Source organism: Orussus abietinus, unplaced genomic scaffold (assembly GCF_000612105.2).
Source record: "Orussus abietinus isolate OABI.00-Male unplaced genomic scaffold, Oabi_2.0 scaffold119, whole genome shotgun sequence".
NCBI lineage: Eukaryota > Metazoa > Arthropoda > Insecta > Hymenoptera > Orussidae > Orussus > Orussus abietinus.
The window spans coordinates 186,232-204,929 of NW_019394337.1; the positions used below are offsets into that span (position 1 = coordinate 186,232).

Below are 18,698 nucleotides of genomic sequence, written 5' to 3' on the forward strand. Positions count from 1 at the left end.
GGAGCGCTCGCGTCGTTGGATCAGCGAAAATCTTATATTCTGGGTCTCGATTCTTGAGTTCCTCCGAATTTTTTTCACGTACGAAGAGATTCGCATGGAAAATTTTGCATTGTTGCAAAATTACGTCATTGGCCAACGTATCAAAGTCTCATACGAAACTGTCAATTTCGCATACGAAAGCTGATCCAATAAACTCGAGAATCGAGTCCCTGGAGCCACTTTTTGTGAAATCGACCATTGGCGTAATGTCTCCTTATACTATTAGGTTGAGGAAAAAGTTCGTAATTACAACGTAACGTAACGTAATTAAAACGGCGGGAACTTATTCCTCATCCTAATACTTCATGGACGTAACGATGGAGTCCGCCGTACCAATTTTTTTCCTCACCATTGTTGTCGATGCTGCGTATCAAACATGTTCGGCACAATGGCGGGCCAGGTGTTGTTTAAGCTAGGAACCCTCGGCATTCGTTTAGAAATTTCAAGTAAGTTGGAGGTTACGAGCATCCACGCCAAGCATTACCGAGCATAGTTTGCTAAATTACGTCGATCGGTGGTCGATTTTGACCGACCGACCAACACTGACATAAGGACGGAAAATATAACAAACGCGTTGGACGACGAGAGCCCGGGGGCTATTCACTCGGAAATCAGTGAAAACGATTTCCTTCGTTAAGAACCGATTGCCTCTGATTTCATATGCTACCTAACAATGCGATTCGGTAACAAGGGACAGTCGGCCTTAAAATTGAGGCAAAGTTTTGGTGATTTCCACGTGATTTCGAGCATTAAGGGGATGTGGAAGTGGCATCCAAGAGGTGAATCGTTCATGAAACTTTTCTCCAAACTCGGGGTACCGAATCGTTTTAAACATTACCATGTGAATATGGAGGCTATAAGGAAGATCCCGACCCCCGTGAAATTTCATTTTTTATAAAAAGTGTTTAAAACGGCTATAAAGATATTTTCGAAAAATTGAATTTGCGAGAGAGCCGGGACCTTCTTTACGGCCATCCATGTTCACATCGTAAAGTTTGAAACGATTCGGTACCCCCAATTCGGTGAAAAGTTTCATAAACGAAGCCTCTTCGAGGTCGCTTTCGCATCACCTTAAAATCCACGATTTTCTGAGTGAATATCTCCTCGAAGCGAACAATTTGGCACAGTTCCGAACCAATTGTGCCTAACGCGAAGAAATTGTCAGACGAAACGGAAGGTAGCAAAAAGAGGAATGCTAAAGTGAGTAACAAAGACGGGCACCTTGCAATTCGTTGTCACCTATTACGTTAAACGATAAGTAGTCAATTAACCAACTTACGAGCTACCGATCGAAATTTAATCACTAATTAATGACAATCTTACATCAAAGTGAATTAGTTTTCAACTATCCCAGAAATGAAAGATTAACTTTAACGTACCATTTGACGGCACGGCATTACGATCGACGGAAGGACGCGATTAAACGATGGTTCCTCGAATTAGTGATTAAATTTCAACGAGTTATACCTAAGTTAATAACAATCGCCTATCTCTGGAGAAACACAAGGATCAAGATATCAAGATACAAGATGAGACGGCAAGAGAAGGGAAGATCGCGACAATAATACGTATACGTATAATATATAGAATATATAAAAAACTAGCTGGACGGATTACAAGTGGAAGGATCATTAGAAACATGAGTTTGACTCCTGGAAGAGTTGGCATCCGATGAAGTTCCATTTCCGGTCTGGTTAGCAGTGGTTGTGGCATTCCCGTTGCTGGCTGCCCCGGCGATGCTGGGTTTCTGTGCAACGTGGGTTTGATAGTGTTTCGCGAGATGCGCTTTCTGTCGGAAACTTTTGCCACACAAAGAACAAGCGAACGGCTTTTCTCCCGTATGCGTTCTAATGTGGACGTTGACGCTGTACTTATCCTTGAAGCCCTTGCTGCAGATGCTGCAGTAATGAAGGGAGCGTTCCTTCCTCTGGACACTTCCGGGGGAGCCACCGGCAGCAGTTTGCGAGCCTTGTTGCTGACCGGACGCGCCATTTCCCGTCGTGGCTGCGGAACTCTGAGAATTGGCCACGTTCCCATTGTTGCCGCTGCGATTGGCTCGTCTGCAGTACTTTTTCGGGGTCTTGGAAGGCGTTGAACCGGCAGCTGAGACCACCCGACTGGCCGTGATCTGCATGTGGCTCTGGCTGGTCGATTCGGGATCGGCTCTGCCGGCAGATTGCATGACGTCCTGCTGAGAAGCCGTGACAACGGTCACGGTACCTACTTGACTTAGGTCAGCGGGTAGAGTAATTGTCCCCAGACTACCGCTTGCGGGATCCAGGGTGTACATGACGGTGGTCGTGGTAGCGGCTACGTTGCAAACGGGCTCCAGATTACAGTAAGACTCGACCACCTCGTTGGCGATGCTCTTCAACTTCTCGTAGTCACCGGGTCGATACGTACTGGCATCCAGTTCCGACAGCAGGAGGTCTTCCTCGGTGCAGGAGTGCATCGGTTCCTCCTGTTGCTGTTGTTGCTGGGGGGCTGGCTGCTGCTGATGATGGTCTTGCGCCATCATATTCGTGAGACCGCCAGTCGTAGTACCGGCACCAGTGCCGCTGGTTGCCGACATGGCCAAGGAGTTTCCACCGCCAGTTTGGGAAGTGGAGGCTGCAACTTGGGCCGCGCTTGCAGCGTACAATTTGCCTTGTAGAGCACTTCTAAGGAGACTCTCCGCGGCATCGCTCACAGCCACGGCGGCTTCTCTTAGGTGGTTCTGATCGGATAGCTTCCAGTCGTTGTTGTTGTCCCCGGCGGGTCGCGTCTGACCCGTTCTACCGGAACAAATGTCCTTGCTCTCTCCAAAGCCGCTGTCGTCGGTAACAAATGGCGAGGCCGTCACCGTGATTCCGTGGTACCTATCGTTGGCGATGCTACGGGTGTTGCAGTCGGAGGCTTGATCGTGCTCGTGTTCTCCAGTCGATTCCAGACTGAGGATAGCGTCCAAGTCGAGATTCGGTCGCAGCGACCACGAATCCCCGGAAGGCGCGGTTGGACTCTTGCAACAATCGATGCCATCCATGGAGTTTGCTTCGTTATTCAGTACCGTAAGCGTGTAGATGGCGCCGTCGGTATTTTGCCGGTTGCTGACGGAACACCCGCGGCCTGGAAGGCCAGCATCGCCCGCTGCGGAAACTCCGTCGCCGTGTTCGTGTGGTCCGGGACCACTTGCCGACCAGCAATATTTATTCAGATCCTCTAAAAGGATGTTGCAGGTTTGCTCCTTGCTATCGTCCGTCCAGTAGTCGCAATCCGACTGGTCCATTGCCACGTCGGCTGGACTCTGCACTCCACAACCGTGATGACTGCGACCGTGGTGGTGGTGAGTATGGTGGTGTCCCAAGGATCCAGTGATCGTCGACACCGGCGGCAATGCCGTAAGGGTGTTGTTGTTCGTTTCTTTCACGAAACCCGAGTGTTGTTCGTGATCCTCGTGGCGAGGATCTTGCAGGAAGCCGATGCTTCTGCATCCTCCACGGTGCAGGTAGCTTTCTTCGTCGGAAATCCCGTCCGTCGAGGCACAATGGGGTGGCGCTGGTGGCGGGGACACCACGAAGTCGAAAAAGTCCGTCTTGGCGAGGTCCTCGCCCCCACCTCCCGGGGCAAACGCCTCCGTCAGGTCCATCGAGAGGACGAGAGGAGGCACGGCTACTTGGTACTCGATGACTATCCCTCTGGGGCGACTTCACCCGCGCGGGGTGAGGATCGCCCGCGATCAGTAAACGAAATGTGCCTCGTTTTTGAAACGCACCTTCCTCTTCTAGCAGGAATTCGATTCTCCCGAGAGCGACCACGGCATCCTTTGTTCGAGTCCCACGGTCTGCAAACAGAAATGATATTCGACCGTCAGGCTAAAGTTGGGTAAAATGTCCAGGGTTTACAAAAATGCGAATAGAAACGTATTAAATAAGAAATATCGTATCAAATAGAAACTAATTGTACCGTACCGTTTCAAACTTGACAACGTGAATGTGAAGGCTACAAGGAAGGTCCTTATACCCATGAAATGTGATTGTTTATAAAAAATTTAAAAAAAATTGAAATGTCAGGAGTGTCAGGACCTTTCTTATTGCCTCCACATTCACCTCGTAAAGTTTGTAACGATTCAATATACTCGGTTCGGAGAAAAGTTTTATTAACGAGACCTCTTTGATGTCACTTTCACATCACCTTAAATAGGCAATGAGGTATTGCACAGTCGTTACGTTTTTTATCATAATCGACATTTCATGTTTTTTGAAAAATATTGGTTGGTCATGAAAACATCAAATATGAGAATGAACGCCACCCGATTGACCCACCATAATCAGAAGGTGTACCGTAATTTGCGATGTAGTTAGCAGATCTTTAATTTTGTGAGCAGGTGATATGCTAATTGTATCACATCGGAATCCAAATGTCCAGGGCGTTTACAGGCATTTTATCATTTTCTTGTATCGAGACGATAATCTAGGTGATTTCTACAGTTTTATTTCGATTACTTTAAAAGTATTATACGGAAGCGACACAAGGAGGATGCCATTTAATGCAATACCCGATATAATTCGACCCGACTGTCGATATAAATACTAACGTCGGCAACGTAGGTATTTAGAAGAACCTTTTATACCGACGTCGATCAAATTTCTCGACGCGTTTCACTTCCCCTTAAGTGCTCGAATGTCAGGTATCAGAGTTTCGGACACTGGTCCAATACCCTTAACCCTTTTGGTGCCGGCCGAAGCCGTTAACGCTTGTAAAACGACGATATATCTTTGTCCGTCCCTAAACGGGTTGAAGAAAGGTGTCATATTCGAGTCGACTGATTTCAGGGGGGTTTCATATTATCTTCAGGTGATACGAAAAGGTCATTCTACATATATAAAACGTTAGAAAATGTATAAAACTTTTCTCCAATTGTGGTGCACCGAATCATTTGAAACTTCGGCACGTGATTATGGAGGCCCCGAGGAAGAACGCGGTGCTCATGAAATTTCATAAAAAAGAAAAATGTGTTTTTGGGTCCAGGCTGAGATAAGGAAAAAAATTGGAGTATTAAAAATGAAAATTGACGAGCACCACGTTTTGCCCTAGGGTCTCCATAATCACGTGCTGATGTTTCCAACGATACGGTGGACCCGGTTTGGAGGAAAGTGTTCTAAATGTATAGAATGATTATTTCGCGTCACCTTAAAATGCGTAAATGCGAGGGCGATGAAGGATCTTGCCGTCCGGGGTATCCGAAGCCAGGGACGAGCGCCCGGACCGTATTGCGTTAGAACAGTGCTCCATATTTTATGCCGCAGTCTGCTCGGCCTGCAAGAATAGGATCGGCCAAGATCCATAAGGCCTCAGACCGGCTCGCGTACCCTAGGCGTGGGAACGCACCGTACAGGCGGATAAATCCGCTATAGCCGACCGACCGAAGCCTATGTAGAAGAGACATAGCTAAGTGCAACTTGCGCAACTTGCGCAACTTATTTCTAAGCGATCCGAGAACACATTGTACTAAATTAATGCCCCACCGTCTACAGTGAGATGCACGCCTGCCCGGGTAAATGCCAACCAACAAAGAACGGAGTTCGAGAACTCTACCCGGATGTCCGAGTGTTGCACCTGCATTGTTGGGTTTGAACGTCATCGGCAACCGATGTCTTTCCAACGGTGATGAGAAAACGCACTCCCGTGGGGTTGGTCTTGGTCTGGCATTCTCGGGTCTTGGTCTGGCACCCCGAGGAAACGTTCCGTTTCATTCAAAACAAATATGCTCGAATGAAACTTATTTCTTCGTAAGTTGTACAGGACATATTTGTTTCGCATTTGTATTAATAGTTTTTCGAATAATATCGGGTGTCGTCCCAAATAGCGCCCTCCATATGTCGTTTCCGTCCAGTAATTATAAAGTAATCGAAGTAAAACTGCAGAAATCCTCTGGATTCATGGTTTTCGATGCCCTAATTGACTGCGGAGGGCCACCCTGCGCCATCCGTGATTTCAGGGGCAACTGAATTTTCTCTCCAGACCTCGTTTCAGCATCGTCCCATCGTTTTAGCATAGAAACGCTAAGGACACTTTTTTGCCTTTACCTCGTTCAAATGCGAAATTCTCGATTCCCAGAGCGTTCTAAATCGTTGTCCAATCGTCCTAACGCTTTCGTTTCTCATATCAGAGCCTTCGATACTTGTTTATCGATCGAAATACGAGAGCTCGACGCCATGTTGGTACTGGTCAAGGCAAAGTGAAAAAAATTAGTTTCGAAAATGAAAACGTTGAATGCGTCGGGATAATTGCTAGGTGCTCACGAGCGAAGGGTCAAAGTTTCGGACAGTTTGGTCCAATACCCTTAAAAAAAGTGTCTCATTCGAGTCGATCGATGCGAGGGGGGGTTTCACTTCACCTTAAATAGTTTGAATTGGGATGCCGTCGAGCTGGAGAGCTCGTTAAGACAATATCGATTAGTTCCAGAACGATCCGAGAAAGAATACGAAGGTGCCAAAGTAGGCCCAGTTTATGGTGGAAACGTGCGTCGGACCGACTGGGAGAGGAAGAGGCGGTCCGAAAATCATTCGGAGTTGGGGAAGAGGGCGATTTCTCTCGGGCGTCACGTCCTGGAGATACGTGGCCGTGGGATAATTCGAATCGGGCAAAAAAAGGGGACACTCGATCGCTGCCTCGACGAAAGACGAGACACGTGAGGCCTGCGAGACGCCGGGAATTCGGTCGTTGATCCGGCATCGATACCGCTCGGCCTTCTACAACGTTTAGAACAGAAACGAGCAAAATCGGTTTTGTTGCTGCCCTCGATCGGGCGAGATCGAGACTCGCGGTAGTTTCGGTCTTGGTCGGGAATTTACTCATCGCTATTTACGAAACGAAGGAATTTTATCAAGAGGCCGAAGTTATGGAAGCGAAAGCGAACCATCGTTTTCCGGGGTCGAAGTTGAAAACGATCGAAGCGTCGCTCGGGTGTTCGAATACATATCGTAATATACTGGACCCCGTGTATATGCTTCTCTTCGAAACGTTCAATGTTAATCTCCTCCCAACAGGTAGGGGACTGCCGAAAACGGTAATCAGTTGCCAGCTGAATAATAACCGATTACAGTTTTTAATAGTATGAAAATACTATTGTATTTGGCAAAAATAATTCATTTCCATTGTCGAACTATTTTTGTAATCGAAGTAGAAAATAGAAATGTATTTGGCAAAGTTTTTTTTACACCGAAGGTGTTTTTTTGGAGAGATTAAATGTACGAAATTTTGTTTCCTCGTGTATCCAGTTTTGGCAGCCCGCAAAGCCACATTCTTCGTAGACCGGCCGTCGGCCGGCATTGGCCGCCATCTTGGAGAACGCCGGAAAGAAAAGGCTTGTCCTTCGAGCGGCCGATGAAAGCGACGAAAGGGCGAGAACCTCTGCAAAGGACAAAGCCGGTGGAAGGTGCGGTAGTAAGCGGGAGATAACCGGACCGCGAGCGGAGGACGGGGGAAGAAAGCGAGAAGGGGAGGGAAGGCGGCTAAGGACAGGAAGTAAGTAGGTCAGCAGGATCGCGGCTCGGAGAACCCCTGGCCCGAGCCCGAGTCCGCGTACGAGTCCGAGCCCGAGCCCGAGCTCGAGCTCGAGCCCGAGCCCGAGTCCGAGACCGAGACCGAGACCGAGTCCGAGCCCGAGCCCGAGCCCGAGCCCGAGCCCGAGCCCGAGCCCGAGCCCGAGCCCGGCCGACTCGGACCACGAGTGGTATTCCCGAGCCCCAAAGTCGGACCGGCAACTCCGGCACCTTGGACGGAATGCTTTGACACGAAACGTTGTTAAAGTTCTTTGTGAACCCCTTTAGTCCGACCGAAGTCGTTAACACTTGGAAAACGACGTTGTCCGGCACTAAAAGGGTTAAATAGGGGAGTTATTGGAAATTTGATCGATCCTAGCATTTTGGACGAAAAGCTTTGATGAGAAACTTTGCCAAGTTCTTGTTAAATAGAGGAGTTATTCGAAGTTTGATCGTCGACCGTCTAGGACGAAAAGCTTTTATCCGAAGCTTTGATAGAAAAATGTAACGGACATGTCAAAATCGCAGAATTCGGAGCATTTATACGCGGAATGGCAATCGCCAAGAAACGGATATAGAATAAACTATTATAAATAATAGAACATTGAGAATTGATAATTGTTCAATTCTGTCTTTACTCGTAATCGTTTGCGCTATATTTCTTTTACATTTCATTCTATATGTATATGATAAAATTATGCAGCCTCGCAACGATATAAAGTGTACGAATTGCTCCAGAGAATTGAAGAAACTTCTTTATTTTCCTTGCTTCATCGCGATCGTCTTTATTTTTACAGTAATAATTAATCACGGGAAGCGAACGCGCGGTGAAACTAATCGAGCACAAGTCTTAATTGAATAACGTGGCAGCCGAGGGGCTATTTCCTTCCTTGAGAGTCGATTGCCTTCGATTTCGTATGATAGACGATTCGACGAGTTGGCGATTCGGGAACGAGAGACGTTCGGCCTTGAAATGATCACGGTGCTTTGATGATTTCCAGTGATTTCAGCTTGCGATTTCCCGAGTGAATACCCCCTCGGTGGCAGGCGACGAGGAGCAACGTCGTCTAAAGGTGTCCGAGAAGGAAGACTTTTGAAAAAGTTTTCCGATCGCGTACCCTGGCCCTTGAGTGCCGGTTAAGGCCCCGGACAAATACGAGCCGAGCGAGAATTAGCGAAATTTTACGAGCACCTTTATAAGCCGTAATAACACCTTGCCACGCGGTTTATCGCTTCATTTGCCCAATCATTTTCCTGCCGCCGTGCGTGCGTCTTTCGCTTTCCTTCTTCCGCTTTCTCCGCCTCTTTCTCCCTCTCCCGTCGTCGACGAATGCTTCCTCGTCGTCCTTTTGCCGTTCTTTGCCTTTTTTGCCTTTTTTGCCGATTCCTGCCACGGTTTTCGCGGATGCCCTCAACAACCGGTTGGGCAGTCTGGGTCTTCGAGCCATCTTTCCAATTTTGTATGATTACCGCTTTGATTCCAGATGCGAGGTTCGATCTGCACGTGGACGGCTCAAGCGCCACGAAACCTGGCAGAGTTTTGCGCCGAATACTTACACGAGCGGGCAGAAACGCAAGTGATAGCAAAATTGGTCTTTTGCACTTTTGCACTTTTTGCGAGACGAAGACGAAGACCAGGACCGAGACCAACTCGAGTCTCGAATATGTAGGACTGGGTCTTGCATTTGCTCTTTAGAGTAAAGTAGGAGATATCGTCCCATTACGATATTTAAGAAAATGCCTCAAGTATATGCAAAGTCTCAATGTTCGTCCGCGTGCGTATAACTAAATTTATCTCACGCATTGCCGGGAAACAATTGCAACGTCCGTAGCTCATATTTGAGTCACGGCGCGATGGAAACGGGAACACGGAGCAACGTCATATTTGTAGCATTAACTAACTTCGGAGAACGTCCGCAAATTAACATCATGGAACGATGTTACAGCCCCTGTTACATTTTCTATCATTTTTCAGCTCATAAATGTCGGTTACGGCATAACTGGCATATAAGTCGAGTACGCGGTAAATATATTTCTCCAACCATTTGTGACAAATTTACCGCAAATTTGTGTTGAAATTTCTTGCGCAATATGCGTACATTTCATGCAGCAAATGGTCTGCAAATCGTTCCTAAATCGATTTTCCTCGTCATACGATGACCACGGAGTTTCTATCCGGGTAGATTCCGTCGAATTCAATGTCGCCCCCTTTGATGGCGAGCACCGTTAAAAGATCGCATCGTTTGGTATAATTAAAAAATGACGAAACACTGGGTGTAATCGAAGCCCCGGAACTCCTTAACCCACTTGTCGGCCCAGTGCCACGTTACCTATGGGCACCGACTAATGTCGGTTCTCGGAATGGCTTGCGGTTTACGAGGGAAATTCTGTCTCTTTTCTTTCCGAATTCTTTCTAAACCGTTTCACGGAATGCCGACTATGCGATGGACGTTCCGACTAGGGTACGTCTATGGCCCTAATTGTATAATCGGTCAATCGTCGATAGGTAGTCCGTTCGTCTTTGTGTCAGGAAACTCGGGAGCGCTTCCCGTCGAGTACATGTACATACACCTACATGATAAGTCTCGTTAAACGACCTCAAACCAAAATTGTTCGTTTCAATTGACTTGCTCCTAAATGGTCCGACCGCTTTTCGGTACATATTAAAACGGACTATCGGGTCTACGGAACATCTTGCATTAATGAACGTTAAATCGGAGATGGGGTAATTATTAACACTGGAACTACCAAGCCCGGTCTAAATGACCGGTTATAGATGGCCCACCGCTGCCAAAAAAGATCTTGTAATTGGTCATTTTAACGTTAACCTCGACCAACCACCTCGACCAACCACTCTGAGAAAATCTGGTGAAAGTAACTAATTTTTAACTAGTTTTCAGAGTTTAAAAAGGAGTCGGATACCGTAAGTTTAGTCAAATTAACTTTTCTGAACTAGGAAATCTAGGAACGGGTAATCTTTTGACCTTTGGGAATCGGTAAAATTAACCGTTCTAATCTTTAACTATACTTTCCTAGGAAGAATAACGAAACTTTTTACTATTCTTGTAGTAAAATTTCCCTTTATTAACGTTAACTTAACCGATACGTCATCGTATATTTGACATGTCCAAAGCATCCACGGCTCTTTTTCCTCCGGGTAGAACGCAAACATCCGTCGCTCTCGCTTCGACAAAGCAAAATGCCAGCTTGACAACGCGAGGCAAATTTAGAAAAAGATAATGACCGGCTCCATTTGAGCCCAATATGGCAATCCATCAAATTCATCTTCATCTCCGCAATATTAATCAAAGCGCGGATGTAGTTCCACTATGAGACGCGAAGGCGACCTTGAAATGCAAAAGCAATAAACGGTAAAAGAGAATTATTACTTGCACCGCTTTCTACCCGTGTTCTCATTTAACATCGACGCGCACTGCTCTTTCATGGAGTCGGTCGTTCGCACACTCTTTCACCGTTCTTCTTTAAAATGGGCAAATGGGCGCAGCTGCCTTCATAAAACGGATTATCTGCCCACCAAATCAATCTTGCGCGGTCAGTTCGTTAATTCAATCCCTAGAGCCCCACGTTCTTCCCTAGGGCATGCATAATCGCATCCTGAAGTTTCCATAGATTCGGTGCGTCCAGTTTGGAGAAAAGTTTTGTCAATATTTTTACGTTTTATATGCATAGAACACGGAAAAAGGAACCTATTCAACTTACAGAACGACTCGCCTCGAATCCGTAACGTCTACAGATGTTTCGTTGCACCTACAATTTTGTAATACTTCAAATTCCCAGTTTAATCGCCATTAATATTAACGGACATTTTCAGCCACGGTTATAGCTGACTTTTACGGAAATGTCTCCGCTAACCGTACGAGTGAGAAAGTAAATTTACTTGGACAACTTTTAACCGTAAACGGATAGGCTCCAGTAACTCGAAGGCTCTCATTTTTCTCCGCGAATGACCCTTTCGTATCACCTTACGAAATCGGTGCCGCGGACGAAAAGAACTCGAAAAAACGCAAAAGAGCTTCGGCGGGAGAGGACGAACACGCGAACACGCGAACACGCGGCCGGTCACGTGGACCGAAGCTCATGTACATCCGTGGCGAATCGCGATTCTCTTTGGCCGAGCTTCTTCTGCGGAAGAGCGAGAGAAGGAAGCGGGATTTTTTTTTCGTCTCGCGAAAACGGATGCCAAAGTCGAACCTAACCTCGTCGAACTGGCCGTTGGAAAAAGCGAGAAACTCGTCGAGTTTGCCGCCAAAGGCGATTCGCCGCCACGTGGCTTTTTCCTTCCGTTTCTTCTTCTCCCCCTTCTCTCTCTCGCTCCCTCGGGAGAATGCGACCAATATTTCCAGGAGGAGCTTGGAAGAACGACGCGAATAGGGATTCGCCGAAATAGCTAACCATTCGTGTCATTGCGTTCTCAAATTCGGCCTCAGAAATGGAGGAAACGATTAATTACTAAAGTCAAGAGCAACTCGATCACTTTGTCCTCGACGGAAACGGGTAGGTAAAGGGGGAGGGAAATTCGATTTTCGGTTTGAAAAAAAAAAGAAATCTGGTAAATGCCAATTGAGATTTAGACTCGGTACCGTCTTTCCCACCGTTGTAACATATATACAGTTGTTCCGTACAGATATACGGGACACTCCGCCTTTCCGTTCTGAATTATTAATATTAATGATACCGCAAAATGGTAAACTCAATTCAGTTTGGTTCTGCCATAAATAAAGCAACTATTAACTCTACAAATGTCGCCAAATCGATATCACGTACAAAACACGGAATCTAAATAAGGTAGATGAGTGATACTTCTCCCCCGCGAATTAATGAAATCGGTTCCTCGTATTACATATACGTACCGCTTCTACATTCTTCCAAATACGTTACCGACGTTCGTATTTATATCGAGTATTGTACCAAATGACATACTCCATGTGCCGTTTACGTACAATAATTGTAACGAAATCGAAGTAAAACTCCAGAATCCCTTGGATTTATGGCTTTCAATTAACTATTAGGTGTATGCATAAATTCGCTGCCTTCCCATTTAACGTCTTGTACCTCCGGTCCAACTTAATCATTTTTTCTCGCCCAATGATAATTTGAAAGTGCTAACCCTAAGCTTTAAAGAGCACTATAACGGTTGGCGACTTTACCGACGTAACCTCCAAAAAAGGTAGTAAATAAAATGTCGTCCGAAAAGGAACATCTAAGGTCCTGAATTCTTTTTGCTTCCCAATTAAAGAGAAACACTGCTCAGGCTATCGAAATGAGATGTTCCGCTTTGGGTGAAGGTGCGGTAACCCATAAAACGTGTAAAAAGTGGTTCCAAAGGTTCCGGGAAAGTAATTTCGATCTTATCGATCGAGCACGCAGGGGAATGCGGAAAAAAGTTGAAGATGAGGTATTGGAACAGCTACCGCAGCAAAATCGCTGTTAGACGCAACGGGAACCTACCGAACAACTTAGTGTAACTCAATCAGCCATTTCCATGCGCTTAAAGAAGCTTGGAGGAATTCCAAAGGCGAGCCGTTGTGCCCTCCCCGGAAAACAAAATGAAACACTGTGACACGGCAATGTCTCTGCTGCCACGATTCAAACGAAAGTACTTTCTTCAGAAAATTGTGACTGGGAATGAAAAATGGGTATTGTACGACAATCCCAGAACACGAAAATCGTGGGTTGTTCATCCGGGTGAGCCATCGACAAATACTGCAAAACCGAATGTACACGGTGAAATGCCGCTGCTGGGTATTTGGTGGGGTTTTAAAGCTGTTATTTATTACGAGCCGCTTAAACCCGGTGAAACCGTTAATTCTGAACGTTATCGTCAGCAACTCATTCGTTTAAGTGACGAAATCGAGCGGACAAGATCATTCACCGGCAGTGGAACCCGGCAGGTGATTCTGCTGCGCGATAACGCACAGTCGCACCCGGCAAAAGAGACCCTGGAAGTTGTTTCTTCTTTGGGCCGGGAAATTCTCCCGCATGCAGCTTATTCTCCAGACCTTGCCCCTTCCGATTGTCACCTGTTCCGGTCGCTTCGACATCCCTCGGTCTCCCGAGGAGGTCGAAAAGAGCATCGATGATTTCATTGAGTCAAAACCACCGTCATTTTACCGAGGCGGGATTCGTCAGCTGCCCGAGAGACGGCATAAGCGGGTGGAAAGTGATGGGGACCATTTCGACAGCCCTGAACTTATTTATACCCCTAATAATTGACTGCACAGTGCCATCCGTGAGATCAGGGGCAACTAAATGTTCTCCCGAGACCTCGTTACCTTTGTTCTGGCACGGAAGCGCAAGGGACGCTTGTTTGCCTTTACCTCGTTTAAATGCTCGTTTCTCGATTCCCGGAGTGTTCCAAATCGTCGTACAATCATCCTGACATTTTTATGCCTCGCATCGAAGCTTGGAACAATTGTATATCGATCGAAATACGAAAGCTCGACGCCACGTTGGTTCTGGTCTAGGTTAAGCCAAACAAATTTATTTCCTGACCCTTAGAAAATTGAAATTTTCAAAGGGCCAGGATAATTCGTAGGTGCCCGCAAGTCAAGCCACTCTAAAAAAAAAGTGTCTCATTCGAGCCGATTGATTTGAGGAGGGCTTCCCCGCACCTTGATGCCTCGTGTTACGACATCTCTTGAACTTGAGGTTTTTATCGCAACTATGTCGTGGCGACAATTGACCGTCATCTCGTTCGCCCGACGAGCTGTGCACTTTTTCGCTCGGACAGATAGAATCGTTTTCATCGGGAAAAGAACTGTTCGCTTCTAAAATAGGATCGGATTATGCTTCTTGCGGTAAAATGCGAGGCGGGACATGATCTGGAAGTATACGTAAGAAAAAGTTGAAGTTTTTTTCCCCAGATCCGCACTGAACCGTGTTCAAGTTGAAGGGGTATACACGTTCGGCCTTCGGAATTTACCGCTAATTTCAAACAAAGCGAGTTCTCATACTATCGGCAATTTTTACTTCTTTCCCGGTCTTTATTCTTATTGTCATTGTATTTCAAGTGCGTTGCATTATTCTATTTGTATTCGATTATTTTCTTTGCGTTCGTTTTTAGTGCCCATATGCACCGAGCAAAACAATTACTTTCCAATAAAGAACGATATCTCGTGTTAAAATTGACGTTTACTTCCTATGAACGGTAAAAATTGTAGGCTCGACCGAACGAAATTGATACAAACGTTAAACGATACTTCGTCTTATTGAGCTTATCTGCCCGAAGTAATTTTGATTTATTATCGTTCGATATTTCTGCTTTCTATACGATATAAAAGAGAAAAATGTCGAAGATTTTTCTCTCAGGTAGCACCTGCAGGGTCGGGAAGACGAATGTAGGCCGAAGCCGGCCCGCGAACAGGATGTACAGTCAGTGGGTTCACGAGCATTTCCGGCGACCTGTAACAGACCTTTGCGACATCGCATCTCCACGCCCGTCTGTCCGGTGGCGCCGTCGGACGAGTTCTGCAACAATGGCCATCCCTCGGTCTCTGACTTCGACGAGGTCGACCTTATAAGGCCGCGAGTTTTCCTCCTATCTTTTAGGGGAATCACCAAAGATCCAGATCGCAGTAATCCAGATCGACAAAGCGATGCAAGATTTGCATCAAATTTGCCTCATAAAGGATCAGGAAACGAATTACGAGAGCGTTCCTTCCGAGTCCTCGTTTGCAACTCATATCTGCGGAACGCAATGACGAACCAAAAATACTTGAACGTGAAAGAAAGTTAAGTACATGCGGCGTCTCAACGTTCGTCCGCATACCTACAGCTAAATTTATCTCACGCCCTGCCGATCAATAATTGCAGCGTTAGTAGCTCATATTTCACCCATGGCATGGAGCAACGTCACATTTACATCATCCCGGAACTCTCCAATACATACCCCCTCCCTATTTTAATTTAACAATTAAGAATTGTACGTAATATATTAATTAACCAACATTATCGTTATAAAAAGTACACGCAAAAAACGGTAAACTCGCGTGTCAGGATAGTGGTCATAACGAATTAATGCACGATCAATTCATTCCGACAGTTGACTATTTTTCATGTCCGTTTTCTACGAAAAACAATATGTAATATGCTATAACCATTTTTGACAAATTTTCCGGAAATTCTTGTTCAAATTTATTGTGGAATATGCAGACATTTCGAGCAGCAAATGGTCTGCAAATTGTAATACCAGCGGTACAAGTAAATATCGACGAAACCAGATGTGAGCCCTAAATAATACTATAGTATTTAAACTACATCCTTGAAGGCCAATGAAGTATACCAATTACCATCGTTTATCCTGAACCAATGTTTAAACTACGAAAGGAAACATAAACGAAACGCTGGATAATGGCAAACTTTCGCAAAGATAATGCGTTAGCCCGAGGTCGTCGTAAAAAATATATCCCGGGGCTAGTAAAAGATTTGCAAACGTTCAATTTATGTTCTATTCTCGAAACATCCAAATTCTTTTTATACATTTGACGTTTGTCATACAATTTATTTCCGTATTTTGAATAAAGAAAGACGCCAGTGGAAGGTGTCATTTCTTTTGCGCGTTTAATCGTTTCTCCGTGAATACTTTTTTGGAGAAGAGAGGGAGGAAAAAATGCATCGGACGCAAGGTTTTTCCCCTACGCCGGAGTCGTTTTTGTAGGGATAAAAGCACGAGAACCAACCCTGGAAACAAAATATTATGCAATTACTGGGAGTAATCTGGCACGGCGGCAAGCGGATCGACCTATAGCCGCTATGTGCACTTGCACCGCACCGTGGCATTAAGGCTTGCACGTGCACGTAAATGCCCCGCACACCGGTGCATTTACGTGCTCGTAGAACCTGTATTTATTGCAGGTTTCCTCCGCGGCTCGCCTGGACTCGTTTCTCATTTATGTATGCGCGCCTACTTCTTATTCGTGTATACACGTGTAAGTATTTGGTGCGATATTGAGAAGTGAGGCAATCCGCGGACATGTAGATACGAAAACAGGTATACGGCCGGCGGAGGAAAAATTCGAGTGCACCGAGTCGGCGAATAGGCCTAGATGGACTAGCCATTGCGAGGGGACCGGTCTACCGGATTTATTGGAAATATTAAGCGTAGGATAACGTAGATACGAGCTTTTCCCGGGTACCCGCGTCCAGTCGTATCGCGAGTCCCTCCCGCAATTCTTTTTACCTGCTTGGGTAGCTCTTTTTTTCGTTGCCGCCATTTCGAATATATCGTTGAAGGCGCTTTCTTTTTCTTCCGGGCCCCGACGTCACCCCCATCCTGCTCTCCGAGATAACCCGAACAACGCGAGAACGAGGATAATCTCGAAGGTGATACGAAAGACGCCGGGAAATTCAATTGGCGTTGATAAATTGAAATTCATCTGTACCCTTTTTGGTGGTAACGCCATTTTGAATACTCAAGCCGTAACGTAAACTGGCGCGCCACGTTCCCGACATTTATATTTATGTTGACGTCCGCTACCTTCTACGTTGAAAATTACACGGATTGAAGCGCTTCTTATGTTATTTCGGTGGAATAATTACAAAGAGATCCAGGTAAAACTGTCCAAATCCCGCGAATTCAGGATTGTTGATACCGTAGCGAACCGACGGCGCCACCTGTGACGTTTAGTTGCAACTCAATTTTTGCGCTAAAAACATGTTACCTTCGGGACTAACCAATATTCCCTAGCAATCGTTCGTGAAAGTATTTTCTATATTCCCGTGGAATATCCGTAAATCAATCGTATATAAATATTTATTGAACGTATGTAAGATATATATAGATATCTATGAACTCTATTTTAGATACACTCAAAGGCTAGACGTCCGGATATGGTATGTAATATGTATATCCATTAGATATGTTTTTAGGTGGATGATAGATATACATTTGCTATACCTATAGACCTAATTTACACCATTAATTTACGTATATTCCATTTCATGGGTTACCTGGGTCGTGATAAATAAAAAAACTGTTGCATAAAAGTGGAAATTCATGAGTTTCAGGACTACCCTGGGGCCTCCATGTCCGCGTGGTAAGATTTGGAACGAATCGGTACATCCATTTCGGAGATTACTTTCACGAACAATTTGATTTCTCGGATATATATATATATATAGATTGACTCTTTCATCCCACCTTAAAGATTGCGCTTTCCGGTATTTTTTCCGGACTTCCTTTTTTCTCCAAATATTGAAAAGTACCGCTCGTGAAACGCTTAACGCGTCAGCTATATATTTGTTTAATGGCAATGCACCCAGGCAGAAGGGTTAATTACGATATTACTTCGGTTTTACCTGGATGCATTAATAGTGATTACTAGGTTACCGAAATATACGATCTAATGTACCGCGTAAATTACGAACGCTCCTTATCTTGCTCGTGTGTGCACACGTATGCGAGTACGCGTGCGGGTACCGAGCCTACACGAATGTACGGTTTGCGCACGATCGGATGCTTTTACCGTCAATGAGTATACCCGCTTGTAATTAATGAGGTCACGGATCTAATACGAGCTTGGAGTTAGAATGAGGGGTACTGCTTAATTGATCGCAGTCATAAAAATGGCTAATTCGTTATTTTTGGAAACCTCTTCGGGTGATTTACAAGTTTAAGGCGTTTACTTAATCAACCGGACTATTTACGGTCTTATTAAAGTTAGAAACGAGTACGGCATAAAACGACGGATTACTTCTACAGGATTTACACTTTATTTAGGTGTTAAAACGAAATATCTAAAAGTGACCGATTAACTAACGATCCAAGGGATTTCAAATTTCGGCCCGTTGACGTTGTATATCCAGAGTTAAGAAATTAATTTACCGGTAAATAGGGAAAATCAAGGTTATGAGATAACGTATATGCGAAGTCTTAGGACAATTGGTAGACAAATTATTAGTTACACGTGTTAAAATTGTATTATGATCAATTTGTTTAAATTATACACACGCACACAAGTTTAAATTAAACTGTGCCTGGCTAGTTTAATTAGACGCGTTTAAACGAGACAGGGCCTAGCCAGGGGATAGTCTTCCTTGAACGACTTTTCAAAAAACGTCGCACGTAAGAATCTGTTATTGCAAATACTTATATCAATATTTTTTTTTCAACTTCTT

General features: G+C 45.3%; 1 protein-coding gene across 1 annotated transcript in view; it reads right to left on the reverse strand.

The window, feature by feature from the left end:
• Positions 1-922: 922 nt before the first annotated feature.
• LOC105697799 (transcription factor Sp4) overlaps positions 923-18,698 on the reverse strand; it is a 71,020-nt gene continuing 53,244 nt past the window's right edge. Inside the window, exon 2 of the mRNA XM_012421455.1 lies at positions 923-3,859. Coding sequence (XP_012276878.1) covers positions 1,640-3,664 — 2,025 coding nt within the window. The 5' untranslated portion in view covers positions 3,665-3,859 and the 3' untranslated portion in view covers positions 923-1,639. The remainder of the gene's footprint in view (positions 3,860-18,698) is intronic.